Below are 16,683 nucleotides of genomic sequence, written 5' to 3' on the forward strand. Positions count from 1 at the left end.
TTCTGTCCTCCTATGACGCTGACGTGTTCTGGTGTTCTCTAATCCATCATGACGCTAAGCGGTAGGAGACTGAAGCCATCTCACAAAGCGCACAAAAGCCCCTCGAAACGCTCTCTGAGAAAGCATTGCTCGTTAATTTAGGGATAATTTTCCTGGAAGTCGCCGACTCGGCCCGGTCTCAGTCCCCAGTCAAACCCCGGTCGCTCGCCGTCACCGAGTCGTTCCGGGTTATCCGGTCCCCGGCTACTCGCCACAACCGAGTCGTCTCGGGCTTATCTAACCTCACCCGAGCCTTTTCGACTAAACGTTTCGAAAAGATGAAACCTCAGGGCGGAACGATTCATACCCGGAGTCGACTGCCGCAGCTTCCAGCTCCTCATGCTCGTCGCTCACCGCACTTCTGCTCTAACTCGACTTCGGAGCCATTTCTAGTGAGTTTCTCAGCCATTTCTCAGTCGCAATCTTTCAATGATCCTCTATATCGTTTCCCTCATCCAGTTGCCCCTGATCGCGCCATCCTTGAAGATCTCTCTTTTTGTCCGCTTCGGTAGCACTCGTCCGAGTACATCCGCCATCCGAGATCATTCTTCCTCAATATGCGCTCCTCAACAGCTTCGATCCTCGAGGATGACTTCCGATTGAAGCCGCGTCTCTTTTCTGAAGTGCTTGCCGCGCTGGTCCCGTCAGCAATGTCTCTTTGACGATTTGGAAGGCGCGAGCTTGGGTGACTTCGGCTCCTCAGTGCCACTCATGAACCTCATCCTCGACCCGCAGATAGTTTGCGACTCCGGAGCTTCCTTATTCCTCGTGGACCGTTTCCTCGCTGGAATCGTCCACGTCGAGATCACCACGCCGCACTAAAAGGTTTTCGCCTTCGTAGCTTTCCCATCAAATTCGAACAGGCGTTCGGACATTTCATCCCTCTACACTTTTCACCCTCGACTATGCCAATGGGCGGTAAAAAGATTCGTGGTGGTGTGGCTTCGACAGTTAGTCACTAATTTTATTGCTGGCATGAGGATAGCTCGGAACAAGAGTACAAAGGCATATATCACATAGAATTAAGACGTTTAAGAAATATCCGCCGTATACTATGTTCGACAGCATTTTTCCGGGCACGTGACACGTAACGAATTTGAGATCGGGTTAAAATTTGCTGCACAACGAAAAAATCATGGATTTCCGGGTCGGCGAGTATTGTGAGCGCCGAGCAGAGATCCTCGTCACCGAGGATCTCCGCGATAGGAATGACTTGGATATCCTTTACTTCGAGGCCGCCTCTCGCGGCAACTCTCCTGTCGAGCCTTCTCCGGGAGGCATCAGGAGCGGCATCGCTCCGTTCCAGCCTGGGTCTCCGAATCTCAGAGCCCTATGAGGAGGAGGAGGGCGCGACCGGAGATCCATAGGCATGAATATCAACATCAAGAATTAGACATTGGCTATCTCAAAACGAAGTTTGCAATCCGTCCGGCACGAGAGATGACATCATGAGAGATGAGTCTCGGATCGGGGGTCTGGGGTGAGAATAGTCCCGAGATCTCCGACTCGATCCAGCGGAGGGATCTGTTCACCGAATAGATAGCCGATACTCGGAAACATGATGGAGAAGGTGGAGAGAGACCGACTCCGACGACGAGATGATTAACTTCCGACGGGTAGACCATAGTTCGACGTGGAGACGGGAGAGTGTCTCTTGCAGCGCAAGGCGCATCCCTGGTCGAGGGAAATCAGCAAATATTTTTGTCTCGTCGGCTAATCGACATCGCGTTTCCCGGTCTTGGTCGATAGTATGCGGCTTGTCTGATGCGATGGATGGGCTTTCTCCGGATTCTGGACACTTGCCGGCGGCGGTTCGTTGCCCAATCCGTCTCCAGACTCGAGTCTTCCCCGAATGGGACATCGCGACGATCATCGTAGATATCTTTGTTGCAACAAGAGACCCTCGTGGTCATCTCGTGAAAAGTCCACCGGTGGACCGAAGACTCTTCGACTTGTTCCGGAATGCAAGGTATCTGTCCCGATCTGTTTATTGAGTCGGGTTTGTGCGAAGGGCGCTGCGCCGAGGTTACACCGCCTCTGTGCTGATATTTGATACCAATTATGGCCGAGGCTGACGAGCTACCGAAATTCTGGCCGCAATTTCCACACTCCCTGGTTCTCTCGATGGAACTCGCAGAGTTTCTTCAAGAGAGACTTGAACAAAGTCGCTTTGTCCTTCGAAACCGTTTCGCGGAAACGGCTCACGATCTCGCTAGTCGTAGCTTGTCCATTCACGTCAGATTCTGCGGAGCGGAAAGGAGACATCAGTTCTTTGACAGGAGTTCTCAAGCATCCTTTGGAACCTTCTTCATCAAGAATTTCAAGACGCTTCTCTTCCTCGTCGCGCTGCGTCACTCGGATGGAACCCCAATAGATCTCGGTTGTAAAATCGCCGCACCCCGACTCTGCATTATTGAACATCATCGGTCTCATCGTAGTTCATCAATTAGATATTCTTAAGGTATCTCCTGAGGTATGCGTATATGATGACAGGCATAAAATGATCTGCAGTTTTTGATTCTACGCCTCCAGAGGTGCGGTGGGGCCCCCTTGACCGAGACCATCGAATGCAATCGCAAAAGAGCCAAGAGGCTGCTGAACGCGGGAGACGACTGGAGAGCGTGAATAATTTCATTGCTCACCGATTGCGATGAATGTCCGTATATCAGCGAGGAGCCTATCGACGCCTGAGATAGATAGGGATTCTTTCCTTTGCGACGCTCCGCTTGCAGCACTACTTCCCTGTCCTTCATCATCGGATATTTTCTCGATATCAGCATCACAGATCGTCCGAGTGCGGAGTTGTTTCATGAGATCAGCAGAGGAAGCCACTAAAACAGATGACGAATCTTTCAAAATAACATTCGTCCTCAGCATTCGCACCAGATCATTTGGGAACGGCGAGGCCGGAAACACAGGAGGGTCGTACCTTTCTGTGAGTTCAACTTTTCGGGATTGTAATTGAAGAGCGATGCATCCTTCTTCTTGCGAGACCCAGTCATCGTTTTGTCTTTCTTGGCGTCCTTCGGGAGTGTCGATGCCGGCAGATTCTTCAGAACTTTCGTGCCGAAGAGCACCTTCTTCTTCCCTCGGAAGCCCCCGTGGCGTCCCGTCCAATTTGGAACGCCGTCGCTCGCGCTGCAATACCACCATACGTCTTAGGGAAACTTCTCGCTCCTACTCTTGAGATGTAATGTGGTACTCTGGTATACTTCGAATCCACGATGATAGGAACGTGATGCCGCCCCGATATATCGAGGAATCTACAGCTGATTACCTGTAGCAAAGTCGCCTGGCTTCTTTCAACTTCTTTATGGCTTCTTGAGCCACGTGGTTTGCTTCAGATTCGACGAGGCTCCCGTCGGGCACCGCAGATTCCATTATTTTATCATGCTTCATGACCTGAAAACAGGGAAGATAGAAAACGTTGGCCCCTTCACTATCTGAGCGCGATCGATACTGCCGGCACACGTTCTGATTACACAAACCGAGTGAACTTTGCTGTTTTTGAAGAGCTTCGCCAAGATGTAGTCGTTGTTTGCCCTGCTGGCATCTCCCTGATCATCGATCGAGTCATCTTTGTAGCGTGATTTCCGGGCGGCTCCCTCGATCTCGACGCCGTCGACTCGAACAGTGTTGACTTCGTGGCCGCGGTCGAAGTCAGCTGCGACGATTTTCTCCCCCGACCCGATTTTCTGGCTGAGTTTCTTAGCTGGAGGCGAATGATTTTATCGCTAGAATGAACTGAACTACTCTGGTGGCTCTCGGCACGGGTGGAACAATACGAATCGCATATCGAGCACTGACCCAATTCTCTCATGCGTTGCCTTCTGGTCTCTTCATCTTGACGTTTCTGTTTATTGAGAGCTTTCAGACGCTTCCTGTCTACTGTCGAGCCTGTTCCGGCGAAAATATCAGAAGTCTCTGTGCGTTCTTCCTTATGTACATCTTCTGAGAGCGTGAATAGCTCATACATTTCGTTGGTTTTGAAAAATCTCCTCTGCTTGGGGTTCTTTAGAACCCTGTTTGTGAGAAACTGTTTGAAGATCTGCCTGTGGTAGATCTTCTCCTCGATTGTTCCTGCAGTCATCAGCCTGAAAAAAGTCAAGGTCGCTTAGTAAGCGCCATCAAGCGCAAAAGGTACTGCAAGATAGGGTTTTTCATCGAGAGCATGAGCTGGTGCGGACCTATACACGGTGACATCTTTTTGTTGCCCGATCCTCCAGGCTCTCTCGCGCGCTTGCATATCTGTGCTCGGGTTCCAGTCTGGATCGTAGATTATGACACGGTTCGCGCCCGTGAGATTCACGCCAAGACCACCAACACGCGTCGTCAGGAGGAAAATGAAGATGGAACTATCCTAAAAGAATCGATGGCCGATTAGTTATATGTAATGTGGAGGCTGGGGCATCGACGTCTAGTTTCCGCTAGAATCTGAACTTGGGTGAGTTTCATGGATCGGGCTTGCCTGATTGAATCTATCAATAGCTGGCTGTCTCGTGGATATCGCAGTGCTCCCATCCATGGACAGATAGGTGTAATGGCGGTTTTGCACGAATTCTTCCAGTATGCGAAGCATTTGTCGAGACTGCGTGAACAGCAGGACCCTGCATAATCGGAATGCACTTAGAAGATCGTTCGGGGTTCCCGGGAAGCTCGGGGACGATCGCGAAAAGTTTCCCGGTCGATCCACGGCGGCTCGCTCCCGAGCATGTTCACCTTTGCTTCTGTTTGCTCCATAGCTTCAATAGGGCTTCCACCACCATCAGCTTTCCGGACCGTTTGTAAAACCCGAACGAGCTTCCTGGCTCCATCCTCTGCTCCGCGGGCTCTCTCCGATGCAGATCCTGTGAAGAGCCAGAGCTACGAGTTCCGTTCGATGAAAAATAGCATAAAAGAATAAGAGGCTCAATGGTTGATTGAATTCAGGGAGATTCGCGAACGTTATAAGTCATAACCGTTCTGTGAGCCCAGGGATCTATTCGATGCTCCATGCAGGGATACCCAAGGACGATGAAGGTACCTTTCGGGATGAAGTGATTATATCTTTATCAGGACCGCCGTCGTAAAGATCGGGATGGTTGCAGATTTTCCGCAAATTGACCAAGCCCACGAAAATTTGCATCCTCCCATCGAGGATCTTCTTCACCTCATGACTCTCCACATATTCTCGATAGAGATCACGCTGCCTGCGGGAATTCAATCAGGTCAGAAGAGGAGGATAGAAAAGGGCACACCGGGTGTTTCATTCGCAGCTGGCGAGGAGCTCACCTCTCTGTCAGTTTGCAGAAGATCACCTGCTCGCTTTTGGGTGGTAGATTGATGCTCGTCTTCACGTCGCTCTTCATTCGACGCAGCAAATATGGTTTTATCGTATCCCGCAGAATGGTGGCGCATCGATATCCCACAGCGACCTGCGAGCGATGGATAGGCCCAATAAGACATTCGACTCGATAGGCTACCTCTTCGCGATACTTTCCGCATGATCATCATCGGATCACTGCGGTGGATGCACACGCTCGGCGTAAGCTAAGAAGGGTAATTCCAGCGAACGAGCATTACCTGAGTCTCTGTCGCGTTGGCATAGCCACCATGTGTTATCGGAACGGCGAACTCGGCCATGAACACGGGCAATGTCCCGAGCTTGCCAGGGAATACGAAATCGAATAATGACCACAGCTCCCGGAGATTGTTCTGTATTGGGGATCCAGACAGGATCAACCTGTGCGGTGTTCGGAATTGCTTCACAGCTAGCGTTGCTTGAGCGTCCGGGTTCCGAATTTTATGACCCTCATCGAGGATAATGTAATGCCAATGATGGTGGATCAGGTCATCTTGATACATAACGATTCCCTGAACGGAGGAGATGATTATTTCTCTCATCATAAGACGATCGGGCGATATCAGGGGATCGAACCATATCCGACGGTATAGCTCGCATCTTCACCGTCGCAAAGCCCTCGTTTCGCGTGCGGGTGGATGAGCACTCATGTATGTGTGCAGGATCGCATCAACTTGGGCCTGCAATCCTAGAGAGCCTCGCAAACTATACCTGATAAGATGTGATGAGGGTGCCTTTAGAACTGTGAATTTCGTCGATAAGTGTCGATTTTTTCCTCCCAGAATACGATCCGGAATTGTGAAGCACACCCACTCGTTGCCTGGGGAACCACTTATGGAACTCCTGAAAATGATTGCAGATAATCAATCCCCCCGAGGGAGTATTTTGATATGGTCGACGAGCATCGTGTGCGAGTGATTCGCGGCTCTTGATCGATCATTCGATTGGAAGCCACGTCGAGAAGCAAACCGCCAGAGTCTGGGGTCCAGTCATATCTACCTTAACCCACTGATGCATCACGGTAGCAGGAGTGACCAGAATAATTGGTCCGAGTCCGCGGAAAGCCTCGCCCGGCAGTTTCGTGTTCGAGTGGCGAAGTCCACGCAAGAAAGCGATGGCTTGGATAGTTTTCCCGAGACCCATCTCGTCACCTGGATGAAGACGTCCGATGAGGGTCGACAAGCAATCCCAAAGCGGCAGATAGAATATCTAAAGCCTGGCAACATACGCCCGGTACGCACCGATAATGCCGCCGCATTTGAACTGATGGAGTTCCCAGAGCCATTTCACACAGGTCTGCTGATATTTGTAAAGCTTATTCCATAACGAAGTCGGCATTCGGAAATCTTCATCAACGTCCTCATCGCTGCAGTCGCTATCCTCGGATAGACCCCTGAGCCTCGCCTCGTACATCTGGAGACAGGATTGCCGCATCAGGAGCTTGCTCAATGTAGGAGTTCCGGTTCGGATTAGAACGTTGCATGAGAATTTCGGCTCGAGCTCAGCTCACCTTCGAGTCACCGTCGTCATAGCACCCCTGTTTGAATCTCTTTCCGATGTGCTCGTCAAAACCGTCGTCATCATCATCATCATCACAGACTACGTCTGACTCGGCGCTACTTTCTGGCTCCTTCTGAGGATCATAATCGGAATCATCGATCGATTGATCATGGTCTTCGGCTCTGGAATAGGAGGGATATTCTGTCGACAGAGTCAACTCTCATTCCGGGATACATATTCGATCTTCAAGAATAGCTGCAATCAATGCTCTGAGAAACCAATTGCCAACGTTTCTCGGAAAATTTATTTTCCTCGAACGCGATCGCAAGCCTTCGTTCCATCTCCAAGCGTTCGTCTTGTGCCGTATACTATAGACCGATACTGCGCCTACTCATTGTCAGAGGAATGCTCTGCCTTTCCTCGGGCTGGGAGAGACCGCCCCGATTTTGTAAGATCGACCCACCTTGGTGATTGAGATCCTTCTTCACGAGAGACATCGTCTAGCCTCAATCTTCTCTCTCGAACATACTCTGTTGCGGAGCCGAGCGCTCCGGTGAGGCGCTTCTTCTTCCTCGGCCTTGGATTCCGTGACCGATGCCATTAATATTCAGCAATAAATCGCGAATGAACATCAACTAAATAATCTCAACTACGGATGCGTCAGCTCGAGCTCACCTGAGCAGCGTAAAATCGGTGCCGACTTCCGCTGATCTCTTCTCAGCTTTGGCAGCTGTCATTAAAGTTTGCTTCGGCAGACTCGGCTCGCATTTCGATAGTTTCTTTCTCTGCTGCTTCTTCCCGTTGCCGATTTCCTCATCCAAGAATTGATCGAAGAGATCCACGTCCGGTAGCTTGAGAGCTCGAAACTGTGTAGGGAATGAATCTCAGAGGGAGGAAGACTGACTCGATGCCTAATTAGATCCGAAACTCTGACGAAGGGGGAGCCGCGACACGGAAGCTCGGAGGAGATACGTTCAGGATGAGAGAACCCTCTGCTTCGCATACCGTTCCGAAAGGAGTCATCTCTCCGTTTTTGATCTTCTTGTCGTGTTCCGTCTCTTCATCGCCGAGTAGCATTTGCAGCTGATGCCGAATCTCGTCGTCAACATCTTCTGAGTTGGGGATGTCTTCATGACCGAGATAGATTTTCAGACTGCGAAGCTTCGCTTCCAGTTTCTTAACTTGTTTCTCCCTGTTTTCCTACGGGATCTCGAAATCTGAGTACTCTGCTAAGATGGCAAGATTGATTCGTATCAGCGCAGGGTAAGCTCACCTTTTCTCGTTTAATCATCTGTATGTTCTTCCGGACGCTCTTAGTCAGGGAATTCTCATCCTTCACGCTGTTCAAGTGATCGTCTATGATTTTAATTCTCAGTTTCGTTTGCCTAGAATGGCGCCAACCATAGGAGAAAGGAGCTCGCGAGTTAGAATGCGGTCGCGGATCATGAGGTTCTGCGAATCCTCAGGGAGGCAGTCATTGATGTCTCGCGAGAGGAAATACTTCGAGTCAGAGAAGATCGGGTGGACCTAGGCATACTAGATTCGAAAGGCCGCATCTGATCCTCTTGCAAGCATCTCTCAGTAGTGGAGTAATCGATATCATACAAGTCGCGGAACCTGAGGATTGGTGAGACTCACTTCAGCTCTTCAGCGATATTTTGCAGCCGTTTGTCCTGATCGATTCTTTCCCGCGCGCTCATTTGTTCATCGATGTTGCCCAAAATATCATCTTCTAGTTCCGTCTGGTCATATATTTCTCCCAGACCTTCAAGAGTTGATGTCTCTCCGGACCTGTCATCGGTGAAGCCGCCGGTCGAAGTTGAAGGTCCGGCATCCATTTTGAGATGCTTGAGAAGGACCTCCGATCGAGAAATCTGTGAAAACAGCCAGGGATTTTATCAAGCACTGTGTTGGCGGTAGAATGCTTGGACTGTTTCCTCGTGTCTTGTGCGCCTATAGTGATCGTTGCCCATTGGCAGAGATGACTTTCGATAGGATGTCGAACTCACTCAGACGCCTGGAGACCGCGCTGCCTCTCCCGCTCTCCCTGACAGAGTGGCCTCGTCGAGCCTGCTCTCACGTCTGCTCACGTCGATTATTCTGAAACACGGAAAGAAGTCTCCCTGACAAGAAGGTCCACCGCAAGAGAAACGAACTCAGACGTTCTGAAGTATGAGTGCGTGTTTTATGATTTGATCTCATACACACGTCATGTGGCATGCGGGACGTTGACCGGACGAGCTGAGCGGTGAACCACTGCTTTACTCAGCCACTTCTTGTAGTCGCGAACGTTCGATCCGAGAAGAACATCACTCCGGAACGACCTGTGGTGGTGAATAGTGATTGTTAGAGTGCTCAACATCCGCGAAGGATATCCTCACCGGCCTCAATTCGAACAAGATTCGCAGCACCAGCCGCATGCTAAATTGATTATTGAGCTGTTGCCGCCAGTATCGAAAGTTGACATCGATGATCCGTCAACTCCACCGGGCTCTAAGCCGAAAACTCTGCCTCTCACTGAACGTCTGCTAATTTCTATCAGAAATCTTGAGATATCAGGAGTATCTGGCCATCCTGTCAAGACACGACTTCAGCAGGCGGAGACGCTCGAGCGCTCCGTTCAGCAAGAGTGGTGGCAATAACCGCATGAGGTTGGAGTCAGGAACGTGTATTTCCAGGAAATCTGAATTCTCCCGTGTGGTCTAGGCCGCAGCGGGATGCATACACGTTGAGCTGGGCCGGATCCTATGAATCGTTCCAACCTACCCGTCATGTACGTGAGCACGGGAAGTCATGCGCCGAACTCTCTGACTAGCCCCTGCCCGCAACTTCAATGTGTTGATTCTCTTACCGGTGGCAAGGAAAGGAGGAGGATGCGCTTTGTTTTTGTTTACAAGTCGAACCGAAACTACTCACCCTCTCCCGCCAGGACGACTCGCCCGCGGGCGGCCCGCCCCACCAGAGCTCTCGTCACTGCGCCATCCCAGCTATCCGGAAGGCTTACCCTGACGTGGTCCTGAATCGATTGCTGAATATATCCTGCTTGCGGCGCTTCTCCGAGGAAGAAAATCGCGCGCTGTCAAGATCTTTCCAGAGGCGGAATCCCTCGAGCTGTCCGAATGTGGGTGAAGGAGAAGAAAAGACTCGCTTTACAGCAACAGCATCAGCTTGCGAAACCTATCGACTTCTTTGGCAAGCAGAGGATTCTCTTCCCTCGCGAGTGAAAGTTTCTCTCGACGACCTGCCATAGACCAATGTCCCCGCTGTCTCTTTAGATGCACAAGTCTCGCAATAGTGTCAGCGATCCCCGCAGAGGCGAATCCACACGCGCTCTCTTGGGTCACATCGAGCACGAAATTTTTGATTTCTGATGGATCAGTCGAGCGCGGTCATGAGTCATGACTCGGGCTGGGACTCCTGTGAAACGCATATTCTAGCGCATGATCGCATATTTGACTTTTTCCGAGCATGAAAGGCATACTTCGATACCCGCATTATATTCGCGAGTACTGTTGTGAGTCCTTCTCTGAGCCGATGCAGCATCTCTGAAACTTAACCAGGACCAATCTATGGTACAATAGTTCGAGGAGTGCAATTTTTCGCAGACAAAACTGCGAAAAATTGCATGCAGCCGATGCGCTCGCAGTCAAAGGGAGCGGAGAGGCTCTTCGTTGACGCGACTAGCAACACATTTTTCAGAAATTCCCGACTGTATCACCGCACTGGAAAGACACGGTCTGTCGCTCAGAAGCTCATTGAATATAGTCGAAAATCTACGAGAAAGAATCCGACCGCTCCCCACACGGAGTTCGGCGCAATTTCTCGGAAATTCGGAAACGTCCAGAAAAACAACGCTGGCTTCGCCGAGCTTCAACGTTCAAGGGATTTCATGCGGGAAGGAGCGAGAGAAGAGATCGTGGCGATGCCACTTGACGACTTTATCCTCCTGAAATTCGCTTCGGTTGTTTCTTGTGAGGCTGAGCATTCTTTCCCCCTGTACAAGTCAATCTTCCGCGACAACCGGCGCTCTCTTCTATTCGAAGACCTGAATAAGTTCGTCGTAGTCGCATGTAAAAAGACCTAGACTAACAGCGAGGTGGTTGTTGTCAAAAAGCTCAGTGTGTGTATAAAGTAAAACTGCCGATCGTAGTGCATATCGTACATGCATATTTCGTTTTTTTAAGCATATTTTCCTCAGCCCTAGTCATGGGCGTACGACTCGTTCGGATCTCCAGAAGCCCGAATGTTGATTGTACTCCTGAAACAGGAGCCGACGTACCCTAGAACGACGGATCGGAATCCTATGTATGATACGTCGCTGATTGGGAAACGCCCTAGGTCCCTCGGTCGCCGCGATCCGCATCGTCCGGAAGAGACTCTCTGGTGTTCAGAATGAATTAGGTAGGATTGCCGCTCTCGAAAGGAGGTAAATATTGTGTCATTCCGGATTATGAGTTCTGGCGAAGTCGCGCGTCTTCGGCGTGCATAGCCCTCTTGATTTGTTTCGGCAGAAGAGAACACAGAAAACATACGCAAAATAAGTCGTTCCGCATCTAGATCTTATCGGCGACGGCTTATTTGAGCGCGATTCAAGGGCGGCGACGGATGGCAAGGGTGAATCAATCGCATGCGATCGAGGCCGGCTGAAAATGACGCTAGTCGCCACCCAAGTTCGCGGACCCAGTGGATGGACGTGAATTTCTGCCAGGTGGAGCAATGTCGCGCATAGAGCACCAGGTACGCAGCATCTTATCCGCACCGTGTGGCCAATCGACCTCGAATCAATCCAAAGTTCATGCCTAGACCGAAGATAAGAAATGAAGAAAAAACGACGTGGAGCCGCCATGAATCCTTATGCCTAACGCCTTGCGATGATTCAGGTGCGAAAGTGATATGAGCGCTAAGGTGAATCGAGCGTTGCGATGACTTCGGCTTAGAATATCATACTTCGAGCGCAGAGATAGTGATGATCGATGCCGCTACTTCTCCCATAGCCAAATGAGTGATTCGGGCGGCTGAGAGCAACTTCTCCAGGTGTGCATATCTTCCTCGAGCGCTCCAGGACAATCTATTCGCCAGTGTGGGTATCTGAGCTGAGTGCATGCTTCCCAACGAATGCCATGGGCTCCGCGGAGAGTAGGGTGACTTAGGCTAGGCGCTTGATCGTCAGGACATTGATATTCTGTTCCAGAGACGACGTCACTTCCTAGCGTCGTCCCTACCCACGACGATGGATCCGTGCTCAGATCAGAGGACACCCTGAAATTACATGGCGCCCGAAATATCATACTATGGAGCTATCACACGCAGCAATCATGCTGTGCTCTCAGGGAGGATGAATTCGAGAGTTTTCCGATCGAAAAATTTCGAGGTCTCTGAGAGGATCAGATCCTGTCATCGGTTCATTTTCCTGCGCAGATCGGGATTCCATGACGCCAGAGATAGCCAATGTTAACCGGAGTTAGGACTCTTCGACGCGCTTCCAAATAAACTGTATACGTCGAATCGCACATTTGTCTATTTATTCTTGGATCGAAACTCTCAGGACGAGCTTGTTTTCCAGTGGAATCGATGCTGAGTCTACTCCGCAAAGTATGTTCTGGAAGCACGAGCTCCGACGAAAAGAAGACAAGTTACCAGTCGACATGGTAGCTAAAACTTGGGACCGTCCCCCGGTATCGCGGTGTCTGCTCATTCGGTGTCTTCACGCTCTTTGATCGTCCGAATACGCGAAGATGGTCGTGTCGTCGAGGGGCCATCGAGACTTCAGTGACAGAGCTTGTGCATCTCACAAAGGCTGGTTTTGTTTGATACCTACCAAGAAAGCATACTCCGCATCATCCTTCCGGAAAAGTACCGTATCTTGCGGGATATGGGACGGAATTTTCCCTGACGGCGGCAGAGGAGCTCAAGTCTATCCCGGCACATTCTATCACATATTCGCTCGTTCCCAACTACGGCGAGCTCCTCCCTGATTTCTCAATTGACGACAGGCGAAAACTTTCGTTAACCATTGGAATTATGTGTAAAATTTTCAAAATATGAGTCTGTGAACGAGAGTCTCCCTGACTCGCTGTCGAGAATGGACTGATCACTCAGTAGATATGCTTGGACTCCATTCTACTGACTACATTTTGGAGTTCTGATCCCAGCGGTACGTTCCGTAGTAGTTGAAGCCCTTCGAGTTCATTAGCAGGTCGGACTCTTTAGGACCGCGGCTGTAAATATTTGAAGGTTTATGAATAAGTTACAGTGGATATCCTCTTCACACTCCACCCGTAGGAAACAGATATCGCAGGCTCGATCGACTTGTGCGTCAACAGTTTGAGCGTCTAATTCACGTGCGACGTTCAGACCTGCATAACTTCCACTGTGTCAGTCTCACAGCGCTTTCTCGTCATATGCTCAATTTGCTTCGCAAACTTCGTGCTTCGTCTGTCGCTCTGCGAATCCACAAAAAAGTACCGAAGTTGGAGAAGCTTCCTGAGCACGTGCATCGTCGAGGACTTTCCCTGAAGCGAGAGCACGAGGAGAAAATACCGTACCGCGGTCGAAGATTAAGGGGACCGAGCAGGAATTTTTCTCCGACGCGAGGAATTTTTCACGACGTCGCGACGTGAGGCTGCACCTTCCTGTCAGGTCAAATATCGACTCTTGATCAACCTCCGCGTCAGTTCGCGTCTCTGTTTAAGCATCGAATACAACAATACACATATGATGACCGCAAGTATGATCATGAGACAGAGGAACGACAAGTGTTTACACTCTCTCTGAAGATTCTGCATCGGAGCCCGGCAGTTCGGATACCGTGAATCTTGCGGACGGCGAGTCATCGACATTCTGAGCATTGCACTGCTCGCAAGAAAATCTTCCGCAGCGGGGAACCTCAATCGACGACTCTTTCCCCGTGCTTGCGCTCTCAGAATATTGCGGTAGATACTCATGCGGAAAGATGAGGGTAGGAATCGCCGACGTTTGCATCCGGTAAGAAGACTGTGTCGCATTCGTATAAGCATCATCCCCTCCATCGTAATCGGCATCAGCATAACGGCTGTCAAGGTGCTGTGAGGAAGGAGCCGCGAGTGCAGATGGACCAGGACGCAGACTAAAGTTAGGTCTGCAACACGCACAGAAGAACATGCGACAGACGAAAGACATTAGAACGAAACGGGGAGTGGACAAGACGATCGTTGGGAAGAACAGTGACAAGGGAAGCGACAGCAAGCACTACAGCAATTAGTAACATCATATTTAGTCCAACTATGCGGGATAGGACAGATAATGAGGCTTCGATGGAACATATACGAGCAAGGGATGAAGGAGATTCTCGCTCGCGATTGAGGTTGATCTTTCCTTACCTGCCAAAAACGTAACGTATAGGTTTGGTGCGATCCTGTTCAATCGTTCGCAGGAGTGGGGTGAAGATGCGCCAGGCTTCAGCTAGCTCGTCGCTGCGGACGAAGTTCGTTTGGCTGCCCAAAAAAACGTCCAGGATGAGGCGCTCGTAGGCATCCGGTAGAACCATCCCCTGAGAAAGAAGCTTCCGCTTACTAAGGTTCAGATCATTCACTGTGGAACGACGTCCTCGGAAAGATGTCCACTTTCGGATCTCCATCCTCAATGAATTATCATCGGACATCGCTCAATCCGGGTCGCGGCTGACACATTCCTCATACCTTGTAACGGCTGTTGTAGGAAAGATCGAGTTCCGTTTCTTCGATCCCGAAAGACATGCCGGGTTTCTTGTTCATGAGTTTCACATAGACCGCTTCACCGGGCTGCACCCGCATCACGAGCTCATTCCTCTTGGTTTGACCACCGAAAATGTCGCCGGGTACATCGCGATACTGAATACGTACCTCAGCTTTTCTCTCATTCAGGGCTTGAATCCCACAATCGCGTATGTTAGAAGCCCTTCTCGCTAATGAGGAGAGGATTCGGAGGATTCGGCTCAGATATTTCCGAGTAGACATATGGAAAAATATAGTAAGTACCTTTTCCACAGCGAAGTATAAAGGGAACATTATCCCAGCGTTCATTGTTGATGTAACAGATGGCAGTGGCAAAGGTTGGAGTCATGGAGTCTCGAGGCGACAGTAGGGTCGTCAAGGTAGCCTTGAGTCTGTTCACCAAGGCCACTGGGGTTGCCCACATATTGACCCATTACTACATTCTCAAGGCGGATGGGTGGTATGCATTTGAGTACCTGGGATGCGGAGCGATATTAGGCAAATAGCACTTTTCCATCAAATGATTGAAGAAATTGCGCTTATTCGCGCCTCTGGAGACCGCCTGGCTGCTCGCACGCTCCTCCCGCTTACAGGAAAAGGTACTCACTTTAACCTTCTCATCGCGGATATCGTCCGCTTTGGTTGAAACAGGTTTCTCCATGGCGACAATCGATAGAATTTGACAGAGATGATTCTGCATGACGTCGCGGATTATACCGAATTGATCGAAGTATCCACCTCGTCCTTGCGTTCCGATGTCTTCTTTGAATGTGATGACAACGCACGCGATATTGTCTCTGGAAAGATATGAATCTTAGACGAATCACCCTAAGAGTAGGAGCGTCAGAACTGAGGTCTTCGTCGCGCGGCTGGCTCGTCGACAGCGCTTCGATGCTCGGAACATGAGACTCGCGACTGCACCGCACGGCAACCAGCATCCAGTTTCGAGATGCTCCGAGCGTTCTTCAGATCTATTTTGAGCTCCCAAGAGCAAGATTCGCCATATATTCCACGGTGCTACAGAGAAACGATATTCGACCGTATCTTATGCCTGCAATGGGAGAGAGTCTATCTCGAGATGGACGAGGAAGTTCCCCTATCTCAGTTCACTCTCGATGATGGGCTCAATGAATGAACCCAGAGGGGAAGGATGGGGTCTAGATTTCACGGCACATATGTAGGAGGAACGACTCAGCAAAGATGGATCCCCTCCATATGAGCCCTAGGGTACTTCGCTATCCGAAAAATGGCGGAAACCTCGTCTTCCGTCCTTGGTAAAGCCTGGGATGAGAATGCTGCAATGAACCCTCTCCGACCCTAGGGTGCGCGATCGCGCCAGGAAACACCGGTCATGTCAGGGAGAGCAAATCCACACGAGGGCTGGTCCAGAAGTGTCGATCATGGGAGAGGGTCCTACTTGATTTTTCGAAACAAGCTTCGGCGAGGAATGATGTCGCGCCTGGACACGCTACTGACTCTTCGTGTGTCTCCTCGGCAAAAACGCTCCTCGGAGCAAGCTTTTCCCGTCTTCAGATTCTGAGGTCAGGGTCCCCCAACCGAATCGGGTATTGCTTTATGCACTCCCTGAGATTTACAAAACTCGAATCGAGAACCTTCGCAGCGAACTTCCTGTACAACGAACATTTTTTCCTCGTTCGTTGGCCGGGAAGTCTTCTGTGATATATCGGATTTGCACGATGACGAACAGGTTCCGCCGGGCCCTCGAGGCTCATTGTGACAAAATTCTCGGCTGTCTCTCATGTTGGGCATCTCACGATCAGGTGAGTGATGAACAACCCAGGTGAATATCACACAACTAGATTCTGACCCACTAACCCATCGAATGACGGGTGGTTCGACTTGGGGAGTCCATGCGTATCAAAGAGCGTAGTCGTCAGGGAGAGTTGATAGTCTTCTTTCTAATGCCTACATCCTGTATTCAAAGGTCCGAGACAAAAACGGCTGTCATGACGCGCTCAGAGATTTGCACCTTCTCTTCCTCGGTTAGGCAACGGTTTATCGGTCCAGCTGCCGAGGGCTGGAGTCGTTTCTCAATCAGAATAGATAGCGGAC

General features: G+C 50.4%; 2 protein-coding genes across 2 annotated transcripts; both read right to left on the reverse strand.

The window, feature by feature from the left end:
* Nucleotides 1–2,118: 2,118 nt before the first annotated feature.
* LOC100900520 (DNA excision repair protein ERCC-6) lies at nucleotides 2,119–8,718 on the reverse strand. The gene is made up of 21 exons (XM_029112640.1): nucleotides 8,519–8,718; nucleotides 8,154–8,265; nucleotides 7,886–8,080; nucleotides 7,556–7,746; nucleotides 7,344–7,457; nucleotides 6,891–7,062; nucleotides 6,622–6,793; nucleotides 6,380–6,531; nucleotides 6,092–6,223; nucleotides 5,602–5,892; nucleotides 5,311–5,453; nucleotides 5,063–5,228; nucleotides 4,759–4,847; nucleotides 4,508–4,646; nucleotides 4,227–4,399; nucleotides 3,847–4,133; nucleotides 3,528–3,751; nucleotides 3,317–3,441; nucleotides 2,969–3,177; nucleotides 2,682–2,870; nucleotides 2,119–2,282 (listed from the first exon to the last, which is right to left on the reverse strand). Exons 1-21 carry the CDS (start codon nucleotides 8,716–8,718, stop codon nucleotides 2,119–2,121), a joined length of 3,639 nt encoding a protein of 1,212 aa, XP_028968473.1.
* Nucleotides 8,719–12,378: 3,660 nt separating this feature from the next.
* On the reverse strand, nucleotides 12,379–15,407 carry LOC100900663 (glucose-6-phosphate 1-dehydrogenase-like; the record flags this gene model as incomplete). The annotated part of the gene is given in 6 exon segments (XM_018641114.1): nucleotides 12,379–13,098; nucleotides 14,239–14,408; nucleotides 14,557–14,762; nucleotides 14,875–14,965; nucleotides 14,967–15,086; nucleotides 15,218–15,407. Coding segments are annotated over 6 exon segments (868 nt in total), but the record flags the coding sequence as incomplete, so codon positions are not given.
* Nucleotides 15,408–16,683: the final 1,276 nt, after the last annotated feature.

This window comes from Galendromus occidentalis, unplaced genomic scaffold (assembly GCF_000255335.2).
Source record: "Galendromus occidentalis unplaced genomic scaffold, Mocc_1.1 scf7180000075708, whole genome shotgun sequence".
Classification (NCBI taxonomy): domain Eukaryota; kingdom Metazoa; phylum Arthropoda; class Arachnida; order Mesostigmata; family Phytoseiidae; genus Galendromus; species Galendromus occidentalis.